The sequence below is a fragment of the Musa acuminata genome, chromosome BXJ1-1 (assembly GCF_036884655.1).
Source record: "Musa acuminata AAA Group cultivar baxijiao chromosome BXJ1-1, Cavendish_Baxijiao_AAA, whole genome shotgun sequence".
NCBI lineage: Eukaryota > Viridiplantae > Streptophyta > Magnoliopsida > Zingiberales > Musaceae > Musa > Musa acuminata.
Window position 1 is genome coordinate 8,088,043 of NC_088327.1, and position 25,134 is coordinate 8,113,176.

The 25,134-nt window shown below is 36.0% G+C and overlaps 2 protein-coding genes across 7 annotated transcripts; one reads left to right on the plus strand and one right to left on the minus strand.

The window, feature by feature from the left end:
* Positions 1-48: 48 nt before the first annotated feature.
* LOC135648604 (U-box domain-containing protein 33-like) lies at positions 49-7,355 on the minus strand. 2 transcript variants are annotated; one of them, XM_065166459.1, is made up of 10 exons: positions 6,935-7,353; positions 6,211-6,335; positions 5,871-5,992; positions 5,637-5,741; positions 4,474-4,583; positions 4,136-4,386; positions 3,438-3,578; positions 1,524-2,054; positions 664-1,404; positions 49-184 (listed from the first exon to the last, which is right to left on the minus strand). In XM_065166459.1, the coding sequence occupies exons 1-9, from the start codon at positions 7,215-7,217 to the stop codon at positions 697-699; spliced, it is 2,376 nt and encodes a 791-aa protein (XP_065022531.1). In that variant the 5' UTR covers positions 7,218-7,353; the 3' UTR covers positions 49-184; positions 664-696. The 2 variants fall into 2 exon arrangements, with proteins under 2 accessions (XP_065022531.1, XP_065022589.1); XM_065166517.1 differs by having other exon boundaries at positions 4,136-4,583; positions 6,935-7,355.
* A 10,404-nt stretch (positions 7,356-17,759) lies between these two features.
* LOC103983183 (signal peptide peptidase-like 1) lies at positions 17,760-22,539 on the plus strand. 5 transcript variants are annotated; one of them, XM_065166752.1, is made up of 5 exons: positions 17,772-18,063; positions 18,227-18,294; positions 18,398-19,242; positions 21,923-22,123; positions 22,268-22,539. In XM_065166752.1, exons 3-5 carry the CDS (start codon positions 18,442-18,444, stop codon positions 22,382-22,384), a joined length of 1,119 nt encoding a protein of 372 aa, XP_065022824.1. In that variant the 5' UTR covers positions 17,772-18,063; positions 18,227-18,294; positions 18,398-18,441; the 3' UTR covers positions 22,385-22,539. The 5 variants fall into 5 exon arrangements, with proteins under 5 accessions (XP_065022720.1, XP_009398668.1, XP_009398653.1 ...); XM_065166648.1 differs by having other exon boundaries at positions 17,760-18,063; positions 18,227-19,242; XM_009400393.3 differs by having other exon boundaries at positions 17,760-18,063; positions 18,255-19,242.
* The last annotated feature ends 2,595 nt before the right edge of the window (positions 22,540-25,134 follow it).

The following is a 25,134-nucleotide window of genomic DNA, read 5'->3' on the forward strand; positions in this document are numbered from 1 at the left end:
TTTTAGACAAAGAAAGATGAACACAATGGAGAAAAGCCAACTCGCTTGCTCCAAAGCCATTGTCGAGAATAATCTTGAAACAGTGAAGCCCACGATACATGTTGTTATGCCATTGCAAGCACATCAGTTTCAATCCTCTTTGCATGTTATCCAACTATTTGTCCCACAAGCCTCTCATATTCTCCTGCAATTTCATACACATATATGGAAAAAAAATGTAATAAGATGCAATAGGCACTAATTGCTGCCATGCAAACGAAGACGACAAACCAAATCTATCTAATTAGAACAAGTTGATGGTGGATGATGTGTTTTGCAACTGTCATGAAACTTCCAGAAAGAAAATTCAACAGCGCTACAAGATGACAATTACTGCAGATGAGTAATGAGTCCACTATAGCAGAGTCAAGGGGTAATACTAGTTCAGAGACGAGTATTGGAGAACAATTCAGGATAGCAAATAAATGGGTCAGTGATCAAAGGAGTTTATGACTAAGACAAGGGGCTTAGAGTTTTTGTTGAAAAAGGAAGATTTTAGAAGAAGATTCTGAAGAACTTTGAATCTGAAAAGGCTAACAGGCGTTAGTACGAGTGCTATATTAATACTGCCACGAAAACTAGGAAGATAAAATTGCAGACAGTGTATTAGGTACCGCAATTTACCTAGTGTATTTGATAGATGGAGGAAGAATGCAACTATGGTGATGACTTCAATGACAACTCCGGTAATGATACAGACTTCACCAAGGGCTCAAGCAAATTCCAGGCCTCTCCAGCATCTGGACGGCTTCTTCTTGTGATCTCACAGCACCTCAAACCCAAGCATGCCAGCTGCTTGGCCTCCGCATAAGGCCAGTTTCCTGCTGAAGCATCTAGTATATCAGACAAGCATCCCTTATTTAATGCTTGTTGAACTGCTCTGTTAATTCCAAATGGAGATCTCCCTGTCAAAAGGCGTAGAAGAATGATGCCAAAGGAATAAATATCTGAGAGTGGTGTGATTTCTCCAGAAGCAAGGAATTCAGGATCCATGTACACAAAAGTTCCCATGGCATGAGTGCAGCGATAGAGAGTGGTATTGTTGTTGGACTGGACAAGACGACAGATGCCAAAGTCACCAAGCTTGCTAACAAAATTTGCATCAAGGAGAATGTTAGCAGGCTTAAGATCTCCATGGACTACACTGAGATGCTTGTTAGAGTGGAGGAAATTCAGAGCGGAGCAGATCTCAGCAGCGACTCTGATGCGGATTTGCCAAGTGAGAGGTGGTGTATTGTCCTTGCAAGTTAGTCGATCTTCCAAGCTTCCATTGGGAAAAAAAGCATAAACCAGAGCCCAGGCTTCTACACATGTTCCGATGAGGTTGACAAGGTTTGGATGCCTCAGCTTACTGAGAACATTTATCTGTGTCGAAAAAGTAATGAGAGGCATAAAGTATAGAACAAAAAGATCAATCTTGTCCAAGAATTTTTGATAAGACAAAGTAAATAACTTCATATTATCCGATACATGCTAATATTTACCTCTTTATGAAACTCCTTTTGTCCTTGCATGCCTTCAGAATTCAACTTCTTTATGGCCACTGTCTTCTGGCCAAGTGTTCCCTTATATACACTTCCATATCCACCTTCTCCGATCTTTAATGAATCATCAAAGCTGTTAGTTGCTTTCTCCAACTCTGAGTAGGAGAACTCGAAGAAGCTCTCTTCACCTTGAATGCTTGTAGCCATCTCTTCTAACTTCTGATGCAACTCTTCAGCTTTTTTAACTGCATCATCTCGCTCCCTCCGCAATTCAACATACTCGCTTTGAAGAGAAATGAGGAGATAATGAGCATCTGATAGTTTATTTTCTAGGTCCCTGATGATGCGGTTGGAATCCATAACTTGTTGTTCCAATGTGGCTTTTTGCTTGTCTGCCTTTTGGAGTGCTTCAAACATCTCATTCTGTTGTTTCCTAAGCTCTTCCATTTCTCTCTTTTCTTTAGAAAGCCTTTCCTCTATTTCTTTCCTCTGCTTCTTCTCTGTGGTATATAAATCTTCAGCTGTTTTCACCTATAGGGAAGTATAATAAACTGCATCACTGACATGACAAGAAAAAAATCATGGTCCTCTTTCATTTATACGCTCATAGACATACACCTAAACAAATATTTATATGCTCATTTTTCTTAATACTAAATATGTTCCAAAATATTCACACACATCTAAAAGCCTCTGTATGAAACATCAAAACCTTGCAAATATACTGATTTGACAAGATACTTTACCGTGTAGTTCTTTTTCTCTCAATCATATTAATGAGCTTTCAAAGGAAAACAACAGTAAGCTGACTAAAAAATGGATCAGCAACTACCAAGTAGGACAAATACTAGAAAAAGTGACAAAACTTAAGTAGATATCAACCATATTAATGCACTCTTTTACATACATCCCAACCAGAAAAAAAAAAAAAGAAAAAGGAATCAAAATGATTATAGCACACTTTGTCACTTTTATTAAATGTGCACAAGATTTGTACTCTGATGCCGAAAATATGCTCGTGAACTGCCCACCACGAGTGCCTATGTGTGGATCTCCAAAACCTAATAAATGTACATATTCTCTAACTAGATACTTTACCAAGTAGTTCTTTTTCTCTCTTCAACGCCATCAAGAATGACTTTCTGCACTGCCATGGATCACTTATGGCACCACAAAAGATGATAGAATTTTATGATGGATTGTTCACCTACTTAAACCCTCTATGGTTGGTTCAGAAGTCCTAGCCAAGAAAATTTTTGAAAAATTAAAGATTTCCACAAACTAAAACCATTACCAGGCAGGTAAGGAAAATCTGTTCTTGTGATTGCAACTGAACTATCTAGACTTATGCAATCAATAATTAACTATTTGAATTACAATAAAAAATAGAAGAGTCAAGAAAAAAAGAAAGGACCATGAGCATTATTCATCTGAAGGAAAAAGATGCCAACATTCCCATCCCAAACTAAGGTGAAAGCAGATAAATAATAGAAATGGGCATTTACTTAAGTAGATGGATCAAAGATTGGAACCACCTGCATTAAATGGTATGACAATCATTACTGGATTAACTAATTCTTAGAAAGGGTTGCACAGAGCATGAAGCTCCTACCAATACAAAATTTAAGGTTTATGCCTTGTGGCAAAATTGTTTTAGTGACTTAAAAACTCTTGACATCCAAGTTACAATGGAGCAACTATTTCATGGCTTCTAGGCTCACCCACTAATGTGTATTCCAACTTCAAAATTCATTGTAGGAAAAAGTTGCCTATTGCAGTTTGGTTTAATTACTATGGTAATTGTGCTGATTTAACTCAGTCTGCCACATAACTAGGTTAGTGTGATATACAATAATAAAAAATTGTTAAACCAAGAAACCATATCAAATAGACAAACATGCAATAAGGTATTACCTTTTGAGCAGCATCATGCAAATCTCTTTCAGCTTTTCGACGCCTAAGAGCCTCTTCATAAGCTTCACGAGTTAAGTTATTTGCCTCTTTGACAGCATGCTGCAGATCTTTGTACAATTCATCATCTAAGCCAGCATCTTCCTGGGGAAAAAAAAAAGAGGAATTGTATGTAACCTTTTAAATGCTTCTCCTTAAGTCTGAATATACCGGTAAGGACTCCACCAGCTTTGTTTTGATCATAGCTTATAGCTGCAGTTGGCAGTACAAAGAGTTATCCTATACTAAAACAGACAGTTAATCTTCAGGTTTAAAGAATATCATATTTTAGTTAGAAAAGAAAAATACAAAGGCATATTTGTTGCGGAGCATCCATTGGAACTTCTAACTCAATAAACAATGTCTATCCTGATCTAATATCAGAATTTGGTATAGGATGTCATCCAAAGATTGTCTTCAAAAAGCAAAAAAAGATAGAGATCTGTATACATTCATCCCATCATTCCATGCAGCCAAAAAAAAAAGTCTGAAATAACGATTTATGTCTAAGTTGTCAAAGAAAAAGATCCATGTAGCCAACGCCAAATAGTTGAGACTTACGGCTTTATTGTTGTTGTTGTCATCGTCATCATCTAAGTTATCAAATCTTCCTCAATTTTCATAGGTAAAAGAAAAGGAAAAAAATAATAAATTCTACCCACCATATTATGATTTAGAGTCGAAGATTGATGCCTATCTTCAGAATCATGCGAAGATGGCAAAACCAATGTTCCTCCATTTATCTCATCCCTTACAACTTGCATTGAACTTGTGCTGCTCAGCACCTCATCATTCACTGAATGCATCGAGTATGCTGAACTCTGAGAACTCCTTGAAATCCCATCCCAAAGATCAATGACAATCCCCTCTCTGCTCCCTGAACTTGACTCACCAGAGCCTCCATGAGATAAATCTGGCATTGACAAACCAGAAGTAGCAGATACTGACTGATGCCTGAATTTTTCTTGGGAAGTGTTTGGGAAGAAATTAAATAACTGACCCAGGAAACTAGGTGGGGTTTTTGAATTCGATCTTTCAGATTGTGCAGTTACAGCTCTTGGGATGACTCTGGTTGTCTGCATTTTACCAGTTCCAGTGGAACTAGCTTCCCTGTTGATGGTAGAATCTCCAAACAATAAGAAATTAAAAAAAATAACTAAAATTCAAACTGCAACACTTAAATTTTAAGACCTGAAGCAATACGGGACAAGGTTGCCTAAAAAGAAAAGCAGATTTTAGAATCGTGGCTAAAAAGGATATTTAGTTTTAGAAAAAGAGCCAGGGATGCCACTGAATTAGCAATATAGAGCTAAGCTTGACTAATAATAATAAACACATGACGTATCACGAATTCATAAAATCATGTTTGCTTAAAGAAGAGTAAATTTTAAAATTATGGATAAAAGGATATCAAGTTTTAGAAGAAGGAACAAGGGAATACAATTGAATCAGCAAATTAGAACTAACTTCAAATGACAATAATTGGTTATGATCAATCTCTTGTAAGGATCACTAGGGAATAACCTCCAGTTTTATAGAAAAAACAAAAGAAAAGAACGTAATCACTAAGTGGTAGTTGTGCAGGAATAATATGGATTGTCATCTTAAAGCTCACAAAAAGTTAGTCATATAATAAGAAATAAAAAGATATTTCAAGTTGAAGTTACAGACACCTTATAAGTAACTCGAGAATATGAGGAAGTATCACTTATTACATCTAAAAATACATTTCATTTCAAAAGAAATAATGCATACTATTGAGCAATCAAATTACACATAAGTTAGAAAACATTGTAGATGAAGAGATGTGAGATGAATAATTGAACAAATATATCTGAATTAGGGGATTCTTTTTTCTGTAAAGGGGATGAGAGCAGGACTCAAGACAATGCAATGACTTCACCAGATTTATTCCTCTGATCATATTCATTCTAAATAGTAATCAACAATGTGAATCTCAAGGCCAGCAGGTTTATACTAAGCATATTCGTATTTGGTTACAAAGGTGCAGTTCTTGATTTGTTTATACAGTGTGAATCAGTATGGTCTCACATTCAATCTGTTTTATTAGAGGATGATATATTAAAAATCTATTAATCAACTCAGCAGATACACCAACAATGATCCAAATATTGAGATGCTTTTATAGAACTTTGGGTATACCTTGTGCAAATCAGGTTCCCTTTGCAAACAAACCAGAGATTACATGATGGATCAGCCTGCTCTTGCACAAGGAGCGCTTTCTTTGACATTGGCTCCTTCATTTTCCTGTCATTGAAACCTCAAATCAACTTGGAATTATAAAAAGTGCCAGTGGAGCTCAGCAGAAATCTAAAGAGGAGTTTATTTTTCTCTGTTTTTATGATGCCATAATTTACATAGATATAATTTGTATACTTCGAAAATTTTTTGTCTGCTGCTGCTCCCATAACAAGGTTGGTAATCTTATGCTGAGCAATGAGTTGTACTAGCCCTTGACAGACATCATCTGCCTCGATCACTAGCTTTTCAGCTTGCACCTGTGAAAGTTGTCTTTTAGATGAGTTATACCATCATTAGAATCTCATTTTTGTTTGTTCATTAACAATTAATCCAGACAATTATAGGATGAGTTAATTTAGTTGATTTGATCAATTGAACAAATGCTCACAACTCTTGGTGGTAGTAAAATTCTAAGAAAAAAGCAAAACAAAAGGATAAAGAGATAAAGGTGACATTGGGAAGCAGAAAGATTGACCTCCTTTATGATCGAACATCTTTTAACATATTCATTCGCTGCTTTTTCCATCTTTGCCTTCTCAATCTGCCGATATGCACTTACCTCCTGTGACTTCAATTGATCTGCCGGAAACCATGCTCCCACTGGAATAATGTTGACATCAATGATTAGTGTTACACCATAACAGGGTCCATTGTGATAAAGCAAGTAAAAGATGAATCCAATTTCTCATTAACCCATGAAATTGTCATGTACACTTGAAAAACCCCCATTATTGCATCAAAGAACTACATACATTGCTCAATTAGAGAATCTCAGGTCATCTATGTTGAATACTAGGTACATGCACTTATACTACTGTAAATTATCAAACCAAACCTTCGTTGAGAGAAGTTGGTGTAAAGAAATTAGTTTTCTTGATTGCTTTTACTCTCTTTTATTTCATTTTCCTAACACCTTCCAAATAAGCTAGAAATCATTACCAAACATGGCTTCGTATCGAATCAAACGGAAACAATAGCGGACCCTAAAATTCTCGTTCCTTCTACTGCACTAAAAAACAAAATAAAAAGAAACAATCTTTCACTATATTTCGGTGGGATTGAAAGCCAATATATATTTAAAGAAAAAAGAAATGAAAGTAACTCGTATCTCCGTCATTCAGTGACTCACAAATCACTTCCACTAAGGGATGAGAAACACAAAAGGGCTGCGGATAAGGGGTAAATGGCGACGAGCTTACACATGGGGATCATTTGGGCGGGGACATGGACGTGGACGATGACGATCTTCTTCGTCCTGGGGGTGTTCTTGAGCACCCAGACAAGGTTAGCCTTGCTCAGCTTAAAGTCCTTTTCGACCGCAACGTGAATCTTGTCGTCCTCGCCGTTTTCCCCCTCCTTCTTCGAGGGCGCGGTCTCCGGCGTCTGCGGGTCCTCCTCGATCTCCCTGAGGCTACTCCGGCTGCTCCCTGTGGAGAAGAAGCTGGAACTGTCCACAGAACTCACGCTCGACTTCATGTCCATCGGTTGAAAATCAGGAGCCGGCGAGGTCGCGAAGGTCGAAGCTTTTAGTACCGCTTCCTTCTCTGCTCCTTTTCTTCCCCCGCGGAAGACCTTCGCAGCTCCCTTCGCGCCAGGTAGAGGGAGACCACAAACTTCAGACTGCCTTCACAATTTAAATATAAATATATATATATATATATATATATATATATCCTTATAAATTTTAATTTTGATACAATATTTACATCCTCCATTTGACATTCGTCTGATGATAAATTAATTATTTTTAGACATAATTGTCAATAAATGATTTTAGTGAAAAAAAATACCTCTTTTGTAACACTTCAAAGTTAATGGGATAAAATTTAAATTGTTCTATGGGGGTATGAACCATTGATTTAAACATAAGTATATCAAACAAATGAACCAAGTTAATGAGTTAACTATCTAATCAAACTAGAACATGACAAATAATATTGAAATTATTCTAATGTTAGATATAATAAATGCCTCGAGTAGCAAGGATCTAGCATAGATAGATCTAGAGCCTATCATAACATAGAATTACTATTGGGTTATGTTCTATGTGTAGGCGGAGAAGAATTGTAATACTCTCAAGTTTAATTCTATATCGAAAGTGATAAAAAAAAAAAAAAAAAAGATAAATATATAAAGATTTGATAAATATACTATTAATAATTTAAGTTTACTCATTTTTATCATTTCTATATATCTGAGACACGAACACATTCAACGGGTATATAAGTGGCGTTTATAATTTTAATGGCATGTATTTTGCTGCTTTTAATAGTGGCCATATTAGTATATTTCCAACAGCACTTCATGCATGGCACTTTCATGAGAATAAGTTTCAAACTGGGAGTATATACGTACACTGAACTTGGCAGGGACCCTAAACCTGTATTCAGTATCAAATTCTTGTACTGTAACTTCTATTCATCTCTGACCCTTCTTGTGTCCTTACGTCTTAGTTATTCCATAGCCTTTAGACCCAATTATAAAACCCACAAAAGAAAAATTAGAGTCACTTTCTAATGCTATTAGAAGAAGAAGAGTAGGAACAAAGTTGTGCATCTCCTGCTACCGTTCGAGGACCTATAAATTATGCAGCAGTGTGTTAATAAGACCAGATACATGCACCTGCGCCATTGACCTGATAAGATAATATTTAAAATGGGTCAGCAATGTATCACAGTTCTCAACCATTTAGAAGCTAAGCACTCAATTTATATAAAAGTGTTTGATCAGAAATTTTTTTTTTTATTTATGCTTTGACGAAAATAAAGAGGCATTATATGTTGGGCAATTTTAAGCTATAGTAGGCATTGACCATTAATTGTTTATATGTTGTGTTGTTGGTTGTCTTTTTGAGCTCCAAAGGATAAAAGGATAAGTGATATATTTGATTCCAAGACCCTGCTGCTTATCAAGGGTCAAAATGTTTTATCAACTAAGTAGTTGACAACTTTTAAGATTTATCAGATATTTTACATCCTCAATATTTAATAAGTCAATCCTCAAACTTTGGTAAGTAAGTTTATTCTTTATAAAATTTTCAACCTTCAATTTTAATTTATAGCAAGTTTAGTATCCAATCATCATGTTTTGATTCTTGATGTCTCTCTTGTAACCTATTCATGATATTACATGCAGTTGTGGTTACTTATATATGTCCTCATGTATAATTCATGCTTGCAAAGATTTGACATCATATGGTAGATTAAGCACTCAATTTTAAACACTGGATATTGGATTTGACCTAGCCTGGATCAACTTTCTCAGATGTAAAAATTTAGGTAAGATCATAATAGTCGATAAACACTGCCGATCAAGTTCAAGAAGAAGAAGGATCATAAACCAAGGTAATGAAGTGAAACATTGTAGATAAAAGATAATTCGACTGATCAAGCAAAAAAAGAAAAAGAGATGTCCAGAAATGCAAGATAATTTCCAGGGAGAATTTCTAAGATTCAAAATGTGAAGGGGAAAAAAAACTATAATGATAATTAATTTGCGATCAAATAAAATGCACCTCACTACGCGATTTAAACCTGACAATATTACAAAGTCATTTTCTCTTCTTGGTAGACTGCAAATATGTTGTTGGAGGCATTAGTTTCTTCTTCACGAAAGCACTTGTTCTGCTCTCTGGTTCATTCTCATCATCATCGCTTGCTGCATTCTCTGACTGGGCTAGCTTTCTCTATGTTATCATAAGACAGTTTCTTCTTTGAGTTCAACTTCCCAAGCAATTTCTGTTCAACTGGATCACTTGAAACTGCCACTTTCATTTTTGGTGTGACTTTAGCTCCCAGACCCAACCTATACGAGCATTAATCAACCAAATATTGAGGCCCCAAAGAATATATTGTCTAAAATAAGATAATCTCATATGCATATAACATAGTAGATGCCTTGAAGGTTGACCCTCAAATTCCAATTCACTCTGCTCATTAGTTGCTGATGTGCTCATATTATTAACCCAAGCTTCAGCCTGAAAACCATGCTTTCATTAAAACATGATATTTAAATTGTTCAATGCAGCAATATGGTTTCTAAAGCATATTGTGTTTTATAACAATCTCCAAGCCATACTGGCTTTACAACTCATCCTCTCAGTTTGAAAGACTGACAGAAATCCAAGACAAGTCCAAAGATAGATGAGATGAGCTGCACAGTTCAAATGCAAGTCCATAACACCACACAAATAAGAGGACACAAGTTTATGGACCATAAAGATCTTTTTCTTTCTACCAAGCGCAGGCAATGAAGATAAGATTTGATTTGATCGTTGGACTTTATTATCATCAATCAAAAATCTTTACCAAGTAAGCTAGTTTATCGAATGAGGTTACAAATTCTCAATCTTTAGTGAGTGGGCCTGGTACATCACTACCAGACTAATATTTTAGGTATAATATTTGTTAGATGAGGTTTTAATCCCTTAACCAGTAGTAAGTGGATATGATACATCGCCACAAAATTAATGTTAGGTGTTTCTATTGCAACATTATCCAAATGATTATCTTATGAGGCAATAGAAGCAGTCCTAGACTTCTACAATAGCAACAATGAATTATTTAGTACCGAGGACTAAGTAACTCTAATTTTCGATTCTGTCAAAAACAATGCTTAATATTGCAGGAAGGTTATTCACTTTAAGCTCAAGTGCACCTAAATGTAAGGACCTTCTTAAGAGGTTCCGACCATCAAGAGTTCCTATAGCTTCTCATGGCACAACTACTAAGAACTTTTTTATTACTTAGCAGATAACAAGTTTTGGCTCCACCACTTACTCTTATCAATTACCATTATAAGCAGTATGGCAAACTTCATACACCAATATGCTGCAGAATTCCAATTTCCAAAAGATTTCATTGAAGATGGTGATAGATTATCCACTAAAAGGTGCCAACATTTACCAAATTAATTAGAAACCTCAGAGAAATCAAGCATCTAGACACAGAAAATAACGACAGGTGATTCAAAAAATTGAGTAATCAACCAAAAACGAAGGAGAGATCAAAGGCTTCTTACTAATTTCAGCGCCTTGTCAAGCTTCACGACTTTAGGTGGCGCTTTGGCTTTAGATTCGCTGCCCATCGACTTTGAGCCTTGGTTTCGACTACAAGACCCAGGAAAATCGAATGAAGCATGGAGGAGACGAGATCAAACCCTTATCTTATGCATCTACATAGAAGCCCCCAAGTCCTGTTCGATTACGGCATCGAAGGCTCTGTCGATCAACTCGGGTTTATCCCAATTCCTGTTTGTGCCCAAATGCAACTCGGGCAGTTCGAGCCAGAAGTCAGTGCGTTATGGGAGACGGAGAGCGGCGACCTGCGGCCGGCGCGCTCCTAAGGCAGAGAGCAGTGACGGAAGGCGGATGAGGTTCTCGCCGATCCGAAGAGCGCCAGAGAGGAAATGCGGAGATGAGCCAACCCGCATGTTAGTTCGGCAAGTCTCATTGTCCCACGTCGACAAAATCAGACTTTTGTCTCGTCTTGGTACTATAAATAAGGGCTTGAGCTTTGAAGTCAGATGCATCACAAGAAAAACCTAAGTGTTTGCTTTGGTTTAAGTCATACTCATTTAAATAGTTTGAACTTATAGTTTGATTTTTCTTGTTTAGTATTTTCGGGTGATTTATGGCCTAGGAACATCTTCCTAAGGCATTTATAATTGTCCCTCTTTTACAGTAGTAATTTGCTCCTTTTTTATCCGTGGATGTAGGTTAAAGTCAATTGACCGAACCACGTATATCTGGTATTCTGGTGTTCTTGTCTTCCTTTTATTCTTTCCGTTTTATTGTCTTGTTGGATTGTCAAAATTATCTTGTGGTAAATTTCCTAGGGCTAGCTCTAACAAACTGGTATCAAAGCTTGGTTTTGGAATTTTTTGGCAACGATGACAATAACAAAGATTGTTGTCGAGAAATTCGACAGAAATGTCAACTTCGGCTTGTGGCAACTCAAGATGGAGGCCATTCTGGTTCAAGACGGAGTTGATTTGGTACTACAGGGAGCCGAGAGCATTCCAGATAATATGTCAAAAGAAGAGCTTGCGGGTATAGATAAGAAGGCCCGATCAAGCATCATTCTAAATCTATACTCTCGCATCTTGATAAGTTTGATTCTTTGGTTATGGATTTGGAGAATATAGATGCAAAAATTGATGATGAGGATAAGGCTTTGTTACTCTTGTGTTCTCTTCCCCAATCTTTTAAGCATTTCCGTGATACTTTGATTTATGGAAAAGAAACAGTTTCGTATCAAGAAATTAAATCTGCACTGAAATCTAAGGAGCAGATAGACAGGAATATCACTGGGGAAAGTAGAGAAAATCAGGCTGAGGGTCTGGTTGTTAAGGGGAGAATGGATAAAAGAGAATTTGACAGTAGTAGATCTAAATCTAGATCTAAATCCAAACATAGAAATTTGGAATGCAGATATTGTCATAAAATGGGGCACATTAAATCTGATTGCTTTAAATTGAAAAATAAATTAAAGCAAAAGGAAAATTTTGTTGAAAAAACTACTGAATCTGCTGAAGTTAGTGTAGCAACTGATGAGATTGTTGGAAATATTTTTTCTACTATTGATGACAGGACGAGGTCTAAAAATGAATGGATTTTAGATTCAGGTTATTCTTATCACATGTGTCTCAATAGGGATTTGTTTTCCACATATGAATCTTATAATGGTGGAATTGTTTTGATGAGCAATAATGCCGCGTGTGATGTTGTTGGTAGAGATACAATCCGAATTAAAATGCATGATGGTATTGTGAGGACGCTCATTAATGTTAGACATGTTCCTGATTTAAAAAAGAATCTCATCTCTTTAGGCACCCTAGAGGCCTTTGGGTGTAAATACACAGCTGAAGGTGGAGTTATAAAAGTTTCTAGAAGTGCTCTTGTTGTTATGAAAGCTTGTAGGTCTGGTAGCTTGTATATTTTGCAGGGAACTACTGTCACAGGTTCGGTTGCAGTTTCGTCATCATCATTGTCTGATTCTGACATCACCAAATTATGGCATATGCGTTTGGGTCATATGAGCGAAAAATGTTTGAGCATATTGAGCAAAAAGAGTCTACTTTGTGGACAGAGTACTGGGCCACTTGATTTTTGTGAACACTGCATTTTTGGAAAGCAGAAAAGAGTCAGCTTCACTTCTCCGGTAGTTCACAAAACGAAATGTACTCTTGACTATATTCATTCAGACCTTTGGGGTCCAGCTCATGTTCAATCTAAGGGTGGTGTCAGGTATATGTTGACTTTCATTGACGATTATTCCAGGAAAGTTTGGGTTTATTTTCTGAAGCATAAAAATGATGTTTTTCTAACCTTTAAACAATGGAAGACTTTGATTGAGAAGCAAACAGGTAAACAAATTAAGCGGCTTCGAACAGATAATGGCATGAAATTTTGTGAAGGTGATTTTGAAGAATTCTGCAAAAATGAAGGAATCGTTCGGCATCGCACTATTAGGATGACGCCTCAGCAAAATGGTGTGGCCGAATGTATGAACAGAACACTCTTGGAGAGAGCGAGGTGTATGATCTCAAATGCAGGGTTGACAAAGGACTTTTGGGCAGAGGCGATTAATATGGCCTGTTACGTTGTCAACCGCGCTCCTTCTGCAACACTTAACTTTAAAACTCCGGAGGAAGTTTGGTCAGGTACTCCTGCTGATTATTCTGATTTAAAAATTTTTGGGTATCCAGCATACATGCATGTAAATGAAGGAAAATTAGAGCCTCGGGCTAAAAAGTACATTTTCCTTGGGTATGCTTCTGGGGTGAAAGGATACAGATTATGGTGTTCTGATCCCAAATCCCCAAAATTTATAATCAGTAGAGATGTTACTTTTGATGAATTATTTATGTTATCTTCCAAAGAGGATTCTACTAGTTGTACAAATGATAGTGCGCAGAAGCAGGTGGAGCTTGAGATTGGTAGTTCAGATTCTTTTAAGTTGAACTCTTCTACTCAAAGAATGCCAATAGGTGGTTCCGAGTCTACTGACGCAGATGATCTAGAGGAAGAGCAATATTCCATAGCCAAGAATAGACCACGGAGAGATATTCGACCACCACAAAGATATGCAAATTTGGTTGCATATGCTTTGTCTGTTGCAGAAGAGACAAGTGAAGTTGGTGAGCCTACTTCCTACTCAGATGCAGTTTCTTGTGATAATTCCGCTAAGTGGTTGATTGCAATGAATGAAGAAATTGAGTCTCTCCATCGTAATAGAACTTGAGATCTTGTGAAGCCGCCTTCTGGTAAGAAAATTGTTGGATGCAAATGGGTCTTCAAAAGGAAGGAAGGTATTCCAGGGGTTGAAGATGCAAGGTACAAAGCACGATTGGTTGCAAAGGGTTATAGTCAGGTACATGGTGTTGATTTTAATGACATATTCTCACCTGTTGTTAAACATAGCTTTATTTGTGTTTTGCTTGCTTTAGTTGCCATGTATGATTTGGAATTGGAGCAACTTGATGTCAAGACAGCTTTCTTACATGGTGAACTTGAAGAACAAATTTATATGGAGCAACCTCATGGATTTGAAGTTGATGGTATGGAAGACCATGTTTGCTTGTTAAAGAAATCCTTGTATGGTTTGAAGCAGTCTCCAAGACAATGGTTAAGAGGTTTGTTCAGCGAATTATGTCTGCATCAAAGTGTTACTACAATTTACTGTGATAGTCAAAGTGCTATTCATTTGACTAAAGATCAGATGTATCGTGAGAGGACAAAACACATCGATGTGAAGTTTCATTTTATTCGAGATATCATTGCTGAGGGAAAAGTCTTTGTTCAGAAAATTCATACGAAGGACAATCCAGTTGATATGCTTACGAAGTCTCTTCCGGTTTACAAGTTCAAGCAGTGCTTGGACTTGGTTGGTGTTCATTGTTGATGATTGCCCGTTGGGGCTTTTTAAGGTGGAGCAAGTTTTGTTGGGACATGCCAAGGTAGAGATTTGTTAGTTTGGCAAGTCCCATAGTCCCACATCGGGAAAATCAGACTTGTTGTCTCGTCTTGGAACTATAAATAAGGGCTTGAGCTTTGAAGTCAGATGCACCATAAGAAAAACCTAAGTGTTTGCTTTGGTTTAAGTTCATACTCATTTAAATAGTTTGGACTTATAGTTTGGTTTTTCTTGTTTAGTATTTTCGGGTGATTTATGGCCTAGGAACATCTTCCTAAGGCATTTGTAATTGTCCCTCTTTTGCAGTAGTAATTTGCTCCTCTTTCGTCCGTGGATGTAGGTTAAAGTCAATTGACCGAACCACGTATATCTGATGTTCTGGTGTTCTTGTCTCGCTTTTATTCTTTCCGTTTTATTGTCTTGTTGGGTTGCCAAAATTACCTTGTGGTAAATTTCCTGTGGCTAGCTCTAACACTGCATGTACGTCAAAGAAGGTCTAAAAACAACCGTAACAGAATTAGAATACATTCATATTATTCGATCAAAACACTTAACTCTCGAATAATCCCAAATAAAATAGTTTATTTAAGAGTGTAGCGCTCCAACACTTTGAAATTCCCGAACAGCATTGCTGGTCCGAAATAATTATTTTATGTGTTTATTTATCAAAACAATTATTGTTTTTTTCTCTCGTTATCCCCGTTACCATCCATACACCTTTATCGCTACACCTTTATCGAATTCAAGAGTCATTATACACGACAAGGAATGCGATCGACAAGGCCAATCCCACACGTAAAGGTGTAGACAACTAAGGGAGGAGAGGGGGAGCAAGTGATGAGGCTAACTGTGCACAAATGGACAAACAACCAAGGAAGAGGAGAGGGGTTGACTAACAAGATTAGCCCATGCGTTAAGGTGCAAGCGACTAGGAGAAAGGATGAGGGGAAGCCAATGAGACCAGTTTGCATGCACAAAAGAGGGTAATAGTTGAAACCAACATTTGTGTAGAGGCATAGGCAACCAAGGCAACCAAGAGATGCGAGGGAGAGAACCAACAAGGTCAACCCACACATAAAGGCACAAAGTGGCTAAGAGAGAAGCAAGACGGCCAGTAAGGCTTATCCTCACATGCGCAAAAACATAAGCAATTAGGGAAAAGGAGGAGGGCAGTTGGCGAGATCAACCTACGTGAATGTGAATGGACAAGTGATTAGGAGAGAGATGGCCAACGGGTGAAGGGTGATGTTCAACAAGGGTAGACGATCATTTTGAAAAGAAATAAAAAAATTTAAGATTGGGGTAATCCATGGAAAATTTCTAAACTTAAAAGTCTTTTTCAAAAAATCACTTGTTAATATATTAAAAATATTTTTCATGTTTTCTCTATTAATAATAAAATAAATAAATTTATTTAACATAATTTTAACCCTCCAACCAAATATTTTACCCAAATTTATATCATTAAATTCATTGATATCTCTAGATTTCTATAGTTCTGAAAGTAAAATAAATAATCTCATTTGCTGTCATCAATTGTATTAACGAAAAACATAATATATAATATCGATATAAAAGTGGTGGAAAAAAATAGTTTTAATTTTTTTATTTTAATAAATTATCTTTTAATCGGTAAAGTTGTTAGAAACATAATAAAATTATCTTTTTACTCATCATTTTTATCTGACGTATTATACAATCGACGATGTTAGGACAAATCAACAATTAGCCCCGTGTAATTACTGTAATTAACCCCGTGTTGTGAGATGCGCCCTCGCCCTGTTATGCGCTCCCGCCACGCACAACCCAATGCTTCCGTCGACTCCACCGCGTACGACGAAGGCGTTGCAGGCGGTTCCACGTAACTCGGTATGGATTCTAAGAACTAGGCATCTTTTCGTGTATTTGTAGCTTCCAAAGCAGAGCATGTAACGCATGGATGCTGATACAGGAAAGAGTTGAAGCTCTTGGATTGGTCTTTTATGGACCACAGCATGGATGGGAAGGCTCAAAGTAGTGGAAAGAAGCTGTCTCCCTGTGACGTCGAAGCACTGAAGAAATGCTTGGAGGAGAACAAAGGGGACTACGTCAAGTGCCAAGCGCAGATCGAAGCGTTCAAGTCATCCTGCTCTTTGAAGAAGCCTCCTCCATCCCCTCGGATCTCCTCTTAGATTGCTCCCGTGTCTTCCTCCAAGGTTTGCTTATTACCTGTTTGATGAAATTCCCCACCGACTACTGCACCCATAATATGCAGTAACTGCTCATAATGACTTCTCTTATTGATCGATGTATAAACAGTGGCTACTAATAATGATTTCTCGGTAGAGTTCATGGAGTTTCTCTTGTGTCGTAGCGCCCAAAAACAAGAAAAGAGTACTTGATGTATAGCTGGAGTGCCAAGAACATTATCAAGTAGTCAAGGATTTAAGACAACACAGCTGACACCAAGTAGACACATGCTTCTTCTTTTAATCTCAATTGTTTATTAGATACAGTGAAATCAAATTTTGTATATTTAATTATATTATATTTTAAAATTAGGTTAAATTATTTGTTTATATTTCGTTCGAAGAGCAACTGCTCATTATTCACAAGTGTTTCTATGATATTGGAGTTTGTATCTTATCTTTATTTTATTTTTGGTTTATTTAAAATAATCATAGTATGGACTTGAAGCCGATTCATTCCATTGAGCTCCACAGTATACTTATTAGCAAGAATTCTTGAGGGTTCAAAATTATATTTGATAAAATTTATATCTAAAATATTGATTGAATGATGATATATTATATCATTTAATCAAAGATTAAGGATTAAGAACTGCATTCAATAAATTTTAACCCGTAAAATATTGATTCAATCATGATATGTCAGATCTAATCTCAACATAAAACCTCAATCGAATCCCATTCTTTGGAAAGAAATTGACGATCCATGAAGTTATATAGTTTATTGTTCTTCATTAAAAATCTGATTTCACTTACTGACGAGTATTTGATCCCGTACAGCGTCATGGCACAGTTTCCTGGTTTGTATTTGCACACCTGCGAGTACTCCCAAGTAGAGTAATCTTAAGACCTGAAAGCACCAAATAAAGAAAGAAAAAGGGAAATGTCGCGTAGTGGGGTGGGCACAGTCGGGTAGGCATGTCGGTAACTCGTCCGTCCCCGATGCCAAGTCAATCCCAATTCAGTAATTGGTCATCGCGACTCCGCCTCGCGAGACCTCTTCCGAGGCGGAAGCGCTTCCAAACCTGATCGATCGGAGTCCAAATCCGTTCGGTGCCCTAAACTTCCTATCTCGTTCACAAACCCTAACATCTTATCTTCGTTCCTCGTCTCCGCGGTCCCTCTTGGATCGTCTTGTTTTCGTGGAAGAGGAGGCGACCGATTACTTCTTTCGCAGATCTACAGGTGAGTTCTGCTGGATCCCTCTCAATTCCATCTAAAATGGTATCTCGATTTCTTTTTTGTTTTTTTTCCTTCATTAAGATGCATGAATCATGATGAAGACTGTCTTAATTTTCCGTGAATTCTTCGATTCTCATATAATGAATGGCCGAATGTGGGAATAAAGTTTCAATCTGATGCAACGGTGCTTGTAGCATAACAGCGGCGCTACTTGATCTGTCCAGGTTCTTTCAGGTGTACCCACCAAGTAATTCGGAGTATTTGTACCTGAAAACATGAGATAGAGCTTTCTACTCTTAGTCACTGATTCTTAGATGTTCGGTTGATGTCTCTTTAGTGTGAAAGCGGATAAAGAGGGGATCTTGTGGCACTGTTTCTCTTATGGAGTCCCTATGGAAGCTTGCTTACTTGCTTGAACCAGCATCCCTCACTCTCGTCGTAACTGCAATCTTTGTGACTTTTTCTTCGGCTTCACGAGCTCTGGATCATGGCAGGGAAATGGAAAGGAACCTGGATTTTTCAGAGGCATCGATCACATTAGACCGGTCCCAGGCACTTATGATCCCCCTTGCTAGTTCTTGTAGCCTTCTTTTGATGTTCTATCTCTTCTCATCAGTATCCCAACTTATAACCGCCTTCACTGCTGTCGCTTCAGCATCTGCTCTCTACTTCTGTCTCTCACCATACATGGCCTACATCAGATCACGGTTTGGTTTAATGGACCCTCTGGTTTCTAGGTGCTGTTCCAAGTCATTCACTCGGACGCAAGGAATTTTGCTGTTGTTTTGCATAGGAACTGTGGCAGCTTGGCTAGTTACTGGGCATTGGATTCTGAACAACATCCTGGGGATTTGCATCTGTATAGCTTTTGTCAGCCATGTGCGACTACCTAATATCAAAATCTGCGCATTGCTTCTCGTTTGCTTGTTTCTCTATGATATTTTCTGGGTCTTCTTCTCGGAGAGATTCTTTGGAGCAAATGTTATGGTCTCAGTTGCAACACAGAAGGCATCTAACCCAGTTCACAAGGTGGCAACCAGCTTGAGCCTTCCAGGATTACAGCTAATTACAAAGAAGTTGGAGCTACCTGTCAAGCTCATCTTCCCAAGAAATTTGATGGGCGGTCAGGTAATTACTGGAGCCAGTGGTGGGGAGTACATGATGCTGGGACTAGGAGACATGGTATGCTACAATTTGCTTGCAATTTGATGGCAGCTGAGTCTTCAATTTATATCATTCTATATTTAAAATGATATTCCAGTCACATCAAACATTCATGGTTGTCTTCTTTAATTTTTTCTTAACGAATATCAAATGTTGTAATAATTGACATTGTGCATCTGAAATTAAGACTTGGAAAAGAAAAAACCTTATAATGCTGAACCTTCAGGTGATTTAGGGTTGCAGTAGAATTGTTTCAATCCTCCCATAGGGTTGTTCAACTCTAAAATCAGATATTGGATAAGTGCTGCAAGCAAGTTTGGCATTTCAGGATTGGTTGATGAAAGTCAAATAATCTTGAGATAGCAGACTGGATGTCTGTGCTTTTTGAAATCATTGAAAGCAAAAATGATGGCTCAATTGCCATGGAATAGGTAAGTTATCTGCTTTTCGAGAAAATGATGATGATGACTCATGGAATGAGAATCAGTTGCTTGATATAAAGGAGGACTCAAAGTGAAGAAGGCTTGAATGCAAATGAGACCAGACCAAAAACCTAATTGTTTCAGTCAAAGCCTAGGTCGTATCTCATAACAGCAACAATAAGTCATAACGTCCTAACTATTTGGGGTTCGGCACATAGATTTTCACTATTGAGTATTGCACAAAGTTATTAGATAAATCAGGAACAGGTGTTTTACTGGGCTAAGAAAAGTTTGTCATGAACTTGTTGGTATTAAAATCTGAAACACCCATTTCTTTCCTTAAGGGTGTTGTCAGCTAGACAGTGGAATTATCTGTCTGAATATATATGTTTTAGACTCAGGCGTGTTGTCCAATATGTTGCGTTTGAAGGCAATAGTTATATGTGTTTTGTTTGAAGAAACTTTACAAGTCAATTGTGGAAGCTTTTCTTCTATATTCTTTCTCCTAACCTTTTCTCGCCCTACTTCACATGTCTTCTCTGTTAAATCTGATATCTTCATGCTACTATCATGTACCTACTATATACTTGGAGCATCTTCTTGATATTGAATTGCTATTATCTTATTTCTGATGAGAAATTATCAGATTTATCTTCGCTAGGTCCTAGTACTTTACTAATATGAGGCCCTATTATGCTGAGGCCATTTCTTAATCAATCTTGCGTCACATTATTCTTATGTTTATTTATGAAAAATAGCTGCAGGTTGGAGAGGTTTGACACCTCATTTGCTTTATCAACTGAAAATTTGAAATTGTCAGATGAGCGAATTATATGACAAGTAAGCTTTAGCAAAACAATGATATTGTAGGAACAGCTGGACAATGTCATTATCATGTTTCTTGTGATTCATGGGGTTATCAACCTACTTATTGCATGCAATCAGTTGATTTTTGGGCCCTATATGTTGATGTAATCATGGATTACCATGCTCGTGCATGCCAACAAGCACTTATGGGGACATCAGCTGATGATACAATAGATGATTGTGTGCCTGTACACTGTGTATCCCTAGCCATGGTTTTTCCTTTATAGTCTAACTTAGCGAGAGAGTGGTGGTATATGATGATTGATGACATAAGGTACAATAGTAGACTGGCGACCCTCTGTTTCGTGCATGGTTGCTATTGCCTCGATTCTTTAATGTAGTAAACATATTTATGCACTCTACATGCCTTTCTGCTTTGAATTTCAGTTAACATTTCAAGTCATGCTTTCAGAAACTTCTTGAGTTTTGGATCTAAAAATTGGCCATGATCATTGTTGCTACTTTTATGTAGAGAAGGACATTTTCTTTACCAAGTATGTGGTGTGATCATGGTTCTGGGTTTTGATGTTACAGCATCTACTTTGGTTCAAATCCCATGCAATCTTCTTGTTGGAAATAATGGCATGTAATTCTACCAACATTCTTACTGAAACACAAGTTTTAAACAGAATCACTTTATTGGTCTTCTTTTATTTACTAACACATTTCCCCTCTAGGAATTTTAGATGACCCGGATATTCACAAACCTTAATATCTTTACAGACCACACTTTATCTTCCCCCTCTCTTTTTATGAGCTCTAGGGCTTGATTTCCTCTACATTTGATGACTGTTTTTTCTTCCGTTACCATCTACAGCATTATATGAGGGGCGCAGAAGGTGGTAAAGTGGAGGTGGTTCTGAAGATGGTAAATGAAATGCATGCAAGTATATAGAGAAAAATTTCTTTGTGACAGTTTATCCAGGATTAAGGCCATTATATGTTGGAATTTATTCTTAGAAACACACAAACTTTGTGTAGGAACATGAAATGATTGATGATGAATGGTGTGACTTTCATAAGCAAGATTGTCTTTAATTTTCTGCATCTAACTGTTGGAATGAGCTAATGACCAATCTTTCCTTTGTTACAGGAAAAGGTAATGTTTGTTTAACTTAAGATTGTAACACCATATTTGTAGCTTATGAAGAACCTAAATCACCTTCTCCTTTGTCCAAAGCAAATAATCATTGTCAATCACTTTGATGCAGAAGAACTCTGCAGCTCATAGTCATTGCCATATATGTAACATTTGTATGCTTGCAAAATAATCTTTGTCACCATGCTAACCTTGTATTACTTAGATATCAAATCATTCCACGTCAAAATTGAGCTAGTGAATCATATTAGTTGAAAATGATGATTGCAATGCCTGTGACATCACCTATCACTGTTTGTTGTTACTGTAGGCTATTCCTGGCATGCTTGTAGCTTTGGTCCTCTGTTTTGACCATAGGAAGACTAGAGATATGGGTATCCCCTCAGAAAAATCCTCCTCAAAAGAGAACAAATATCTGTGGTGTTCACTCTCTGGATATGCAATTGGCTTGATTAGTGCCTTGGCTGCTGGGATTTTGACTCAATCACCTCAACCCGCTCTTCTTTATCTGGTAAGTTTGAACTTCATACCAAGTCACATTGGATCAAATTCTAGTGCAAATTAAATGTTCATTTTCTGAATTCTGATCAATCAAAAGGAATGACTGTCAGATCACATAGATTATTTGCATTCTTACTAAGCGGTGTTACTGCAGGTGCCATCTACCTTAGGACCTGTTATTTTCCTTTCTTGGAGAAGAAATGAACTAAGAGAGCTGTGGGATGGAGCTTGCCCAGTTTCAAGCGAAAAGGCTCACTCAATGGAGGTCTAAATCCAATTAGGTCCTTTTCATATTGCCAAACTTCTGTAATTTAATTTAGCACAACAAAAAAGCAATGCTTATGCTTGAAAGCTGTTTATGAAATTCCAGTATATTTCTGCCAAGTTTTCTGGTTACAGAAATGAATTAGCTCGTAGTTAGTGACCTCTTCTTTCTCTTCTAATTGCTGCATCATTCGTTTTATATTCCTTATATTTGATAATCTTGTGATATAGAATTGAGTTACAACTGCAAACTGACTTGTAATTTGAAGTGGTTAGAGGAGGTGCATAAGAAGCATGCTCCATATATGAAGAAACTGGTTGTTCTTTTGTCACGGAGGACTCCAGTTTGTTCCTCATGCACTTTGGCATGGATGAGAAATTGATGTAGACAGGCCACAGCAAGGCACAGTTCCATCGTTCTTCTTTCATTTGCTATCTTGTCTTCTCATGCTAATATTTTCCTGTTGTCTTTTTTTCTACCATTTTAATTTATCTTTTATTTGAATAAGTTTGATTAGCTTACAGATATTTCATGTCATAGGTCTTATGATACGTGCTTTTGTCAATTCAGTTTCCTAAACTATTCAAGGTGAAAAAAAAGTTTATTTGTTTTGATGTAATTATATTTATATTTATATTTATATTTTTATGAACTTGGGGTCTGAAAAAAAGATAAAAGAATAATAATGAATGAATCAATTTATTGAAAATTTCTTTCCAAGATCATATAATTTTATATGATTTATAAAATTTTATGGTTTTATAGTTTTATCATCTAATTATATAGTTTTATTGTTCATGATATAACGAGATCTTCATCTAATTGTCTCTTTATATTATCATTTTCTAGTATTATTATTAAGTCGTTTTTATATCCTTTTCTTGCTTTATTATCATAAAGAAAAAAATTCTCTTCCTTGTGATCATGTTCTACATCATATCTTTTAACATTGTATCATCTGACTTGACTTCCGGGGTTTGGAATTTGACTTTTCCCCCCTCTTTTGTTTCTGTGTTATGGCACTGGAAATCTGATACTGTGATCACTAGTTAGAAGAAAGAAAGGTCATCTTATTATGCCAAATTAATTGACAGTATGATTGATCAAGTTGTCCTAATAATTCATACTTGATGTGATTTCATGACAACTATGCTTCAATAATTTCTAAGATCAAATTGATCAGAAGTGATGTTTACTTGTCACATCAGTAGTAGAACTTTGACTTCAATCATTTGATCATTTGGGAATATATTTATATTTTTAATATATGTTGATAAAATAATTGAAGTGTTTTACAAATAATAGATAAATCTTGTATTTTAAATATAAATTGACATAAGCATTGTTTGATAAATTAATATTTTAAAATTTATTGAATATTATGTGATAAATTTGACTGTCTAATATTTAAAATATTTTTTCAAAAACATATAAATATTTATTTGTTTACATTAATAGATAAATGAATGTATATGATCTTTAAAAAAAATTGGTATGGTCCAATGTATAATAAATATAAAATATAACCATATAAATTAATTTTTAAAAACAAATAAATAAAATTTTAGATTTGTGAGAAAAAAAAAATGATACAAAAATAGAGAGAATTGATGAGAAAATGAGGGTTAGTGTTTCTATTATATAGTGGAAATCTTGTGATTTAGATAATTTCATAATATATTTTTAAAATTTAAAAACTATATTAATGTCATGCAAATTATTGAAATGCTGATGCTAACTGTAAAGTAGTATCATCATTCGAACATGTTTAATATAGCATCCTAATTAAATATGATTTTTTTAAAAAAAATATTAATTCATATTTAAAATATGTATTAGATCCTTAATCCACAAGCGAAATATGTTCGTAAATACAATTTTTAAGTGACATCACCCATCATCTCAACTCTTTCTTTTTTGTCTTTTTTGAAAATTAACGAGATTGGACCACAAGTGCAAGCATCTGATTGATTGCTGGTTGTGTAGTGAGAAAATGGATCTTTCAATCATTGCATTGCATGAAGACACAAATCCTAACTTTCATGAAACACATGCCTTCTTTTCTTTAATTGATATTTGGATCTATTCAATCCGCTGAATTTGTGTTTGAGCTATTCCTTGACTATTCAAATCTATGAATAAAGATTTTATATTTTTTTACTATTAAAATCTATTATTATATTACATAGTTGATAGAATTCATGTTCAAGTTTATGTGAGAACTAAATAAAAATTATTTTTTAAAAATATACTATACTCAAAATTAGTTTAGTATCTCTTAATGAATTTGGATTAAAAAAGATAAAATTCACACTATATAATCTATTTTATATTTCAATTCTTATTGTTTAATATTATCAATCTTCGTTATTAAAGCATTCCGAAATTTTTAATTCCTCGTATGAAATTCGATCGAATATTCGTTAGTTATCTTTAATATTTTGATTCTTATATTTTTTAAAATTATATTATGATCATTATATTTATAAAAATATCATATTTAATCTCGTTTCTCTTCGTATCATTGACTTTGTTAATGAAAATATCGTAGGTCTTACCATAGCACGGACTCTATCAACTTCGATTTACCATTCAACATATACAGTATTTTCATGATAGGAGAGAAATGAGATTAAATATTTAATATTTATAATTATAAAAATTATAATATAATTTTTAAAAATATAAGGATTGAGATACTAAATATAATTAATTATAAGAGATAATATATATAATAAACCGGTTTAGTGTGTTTT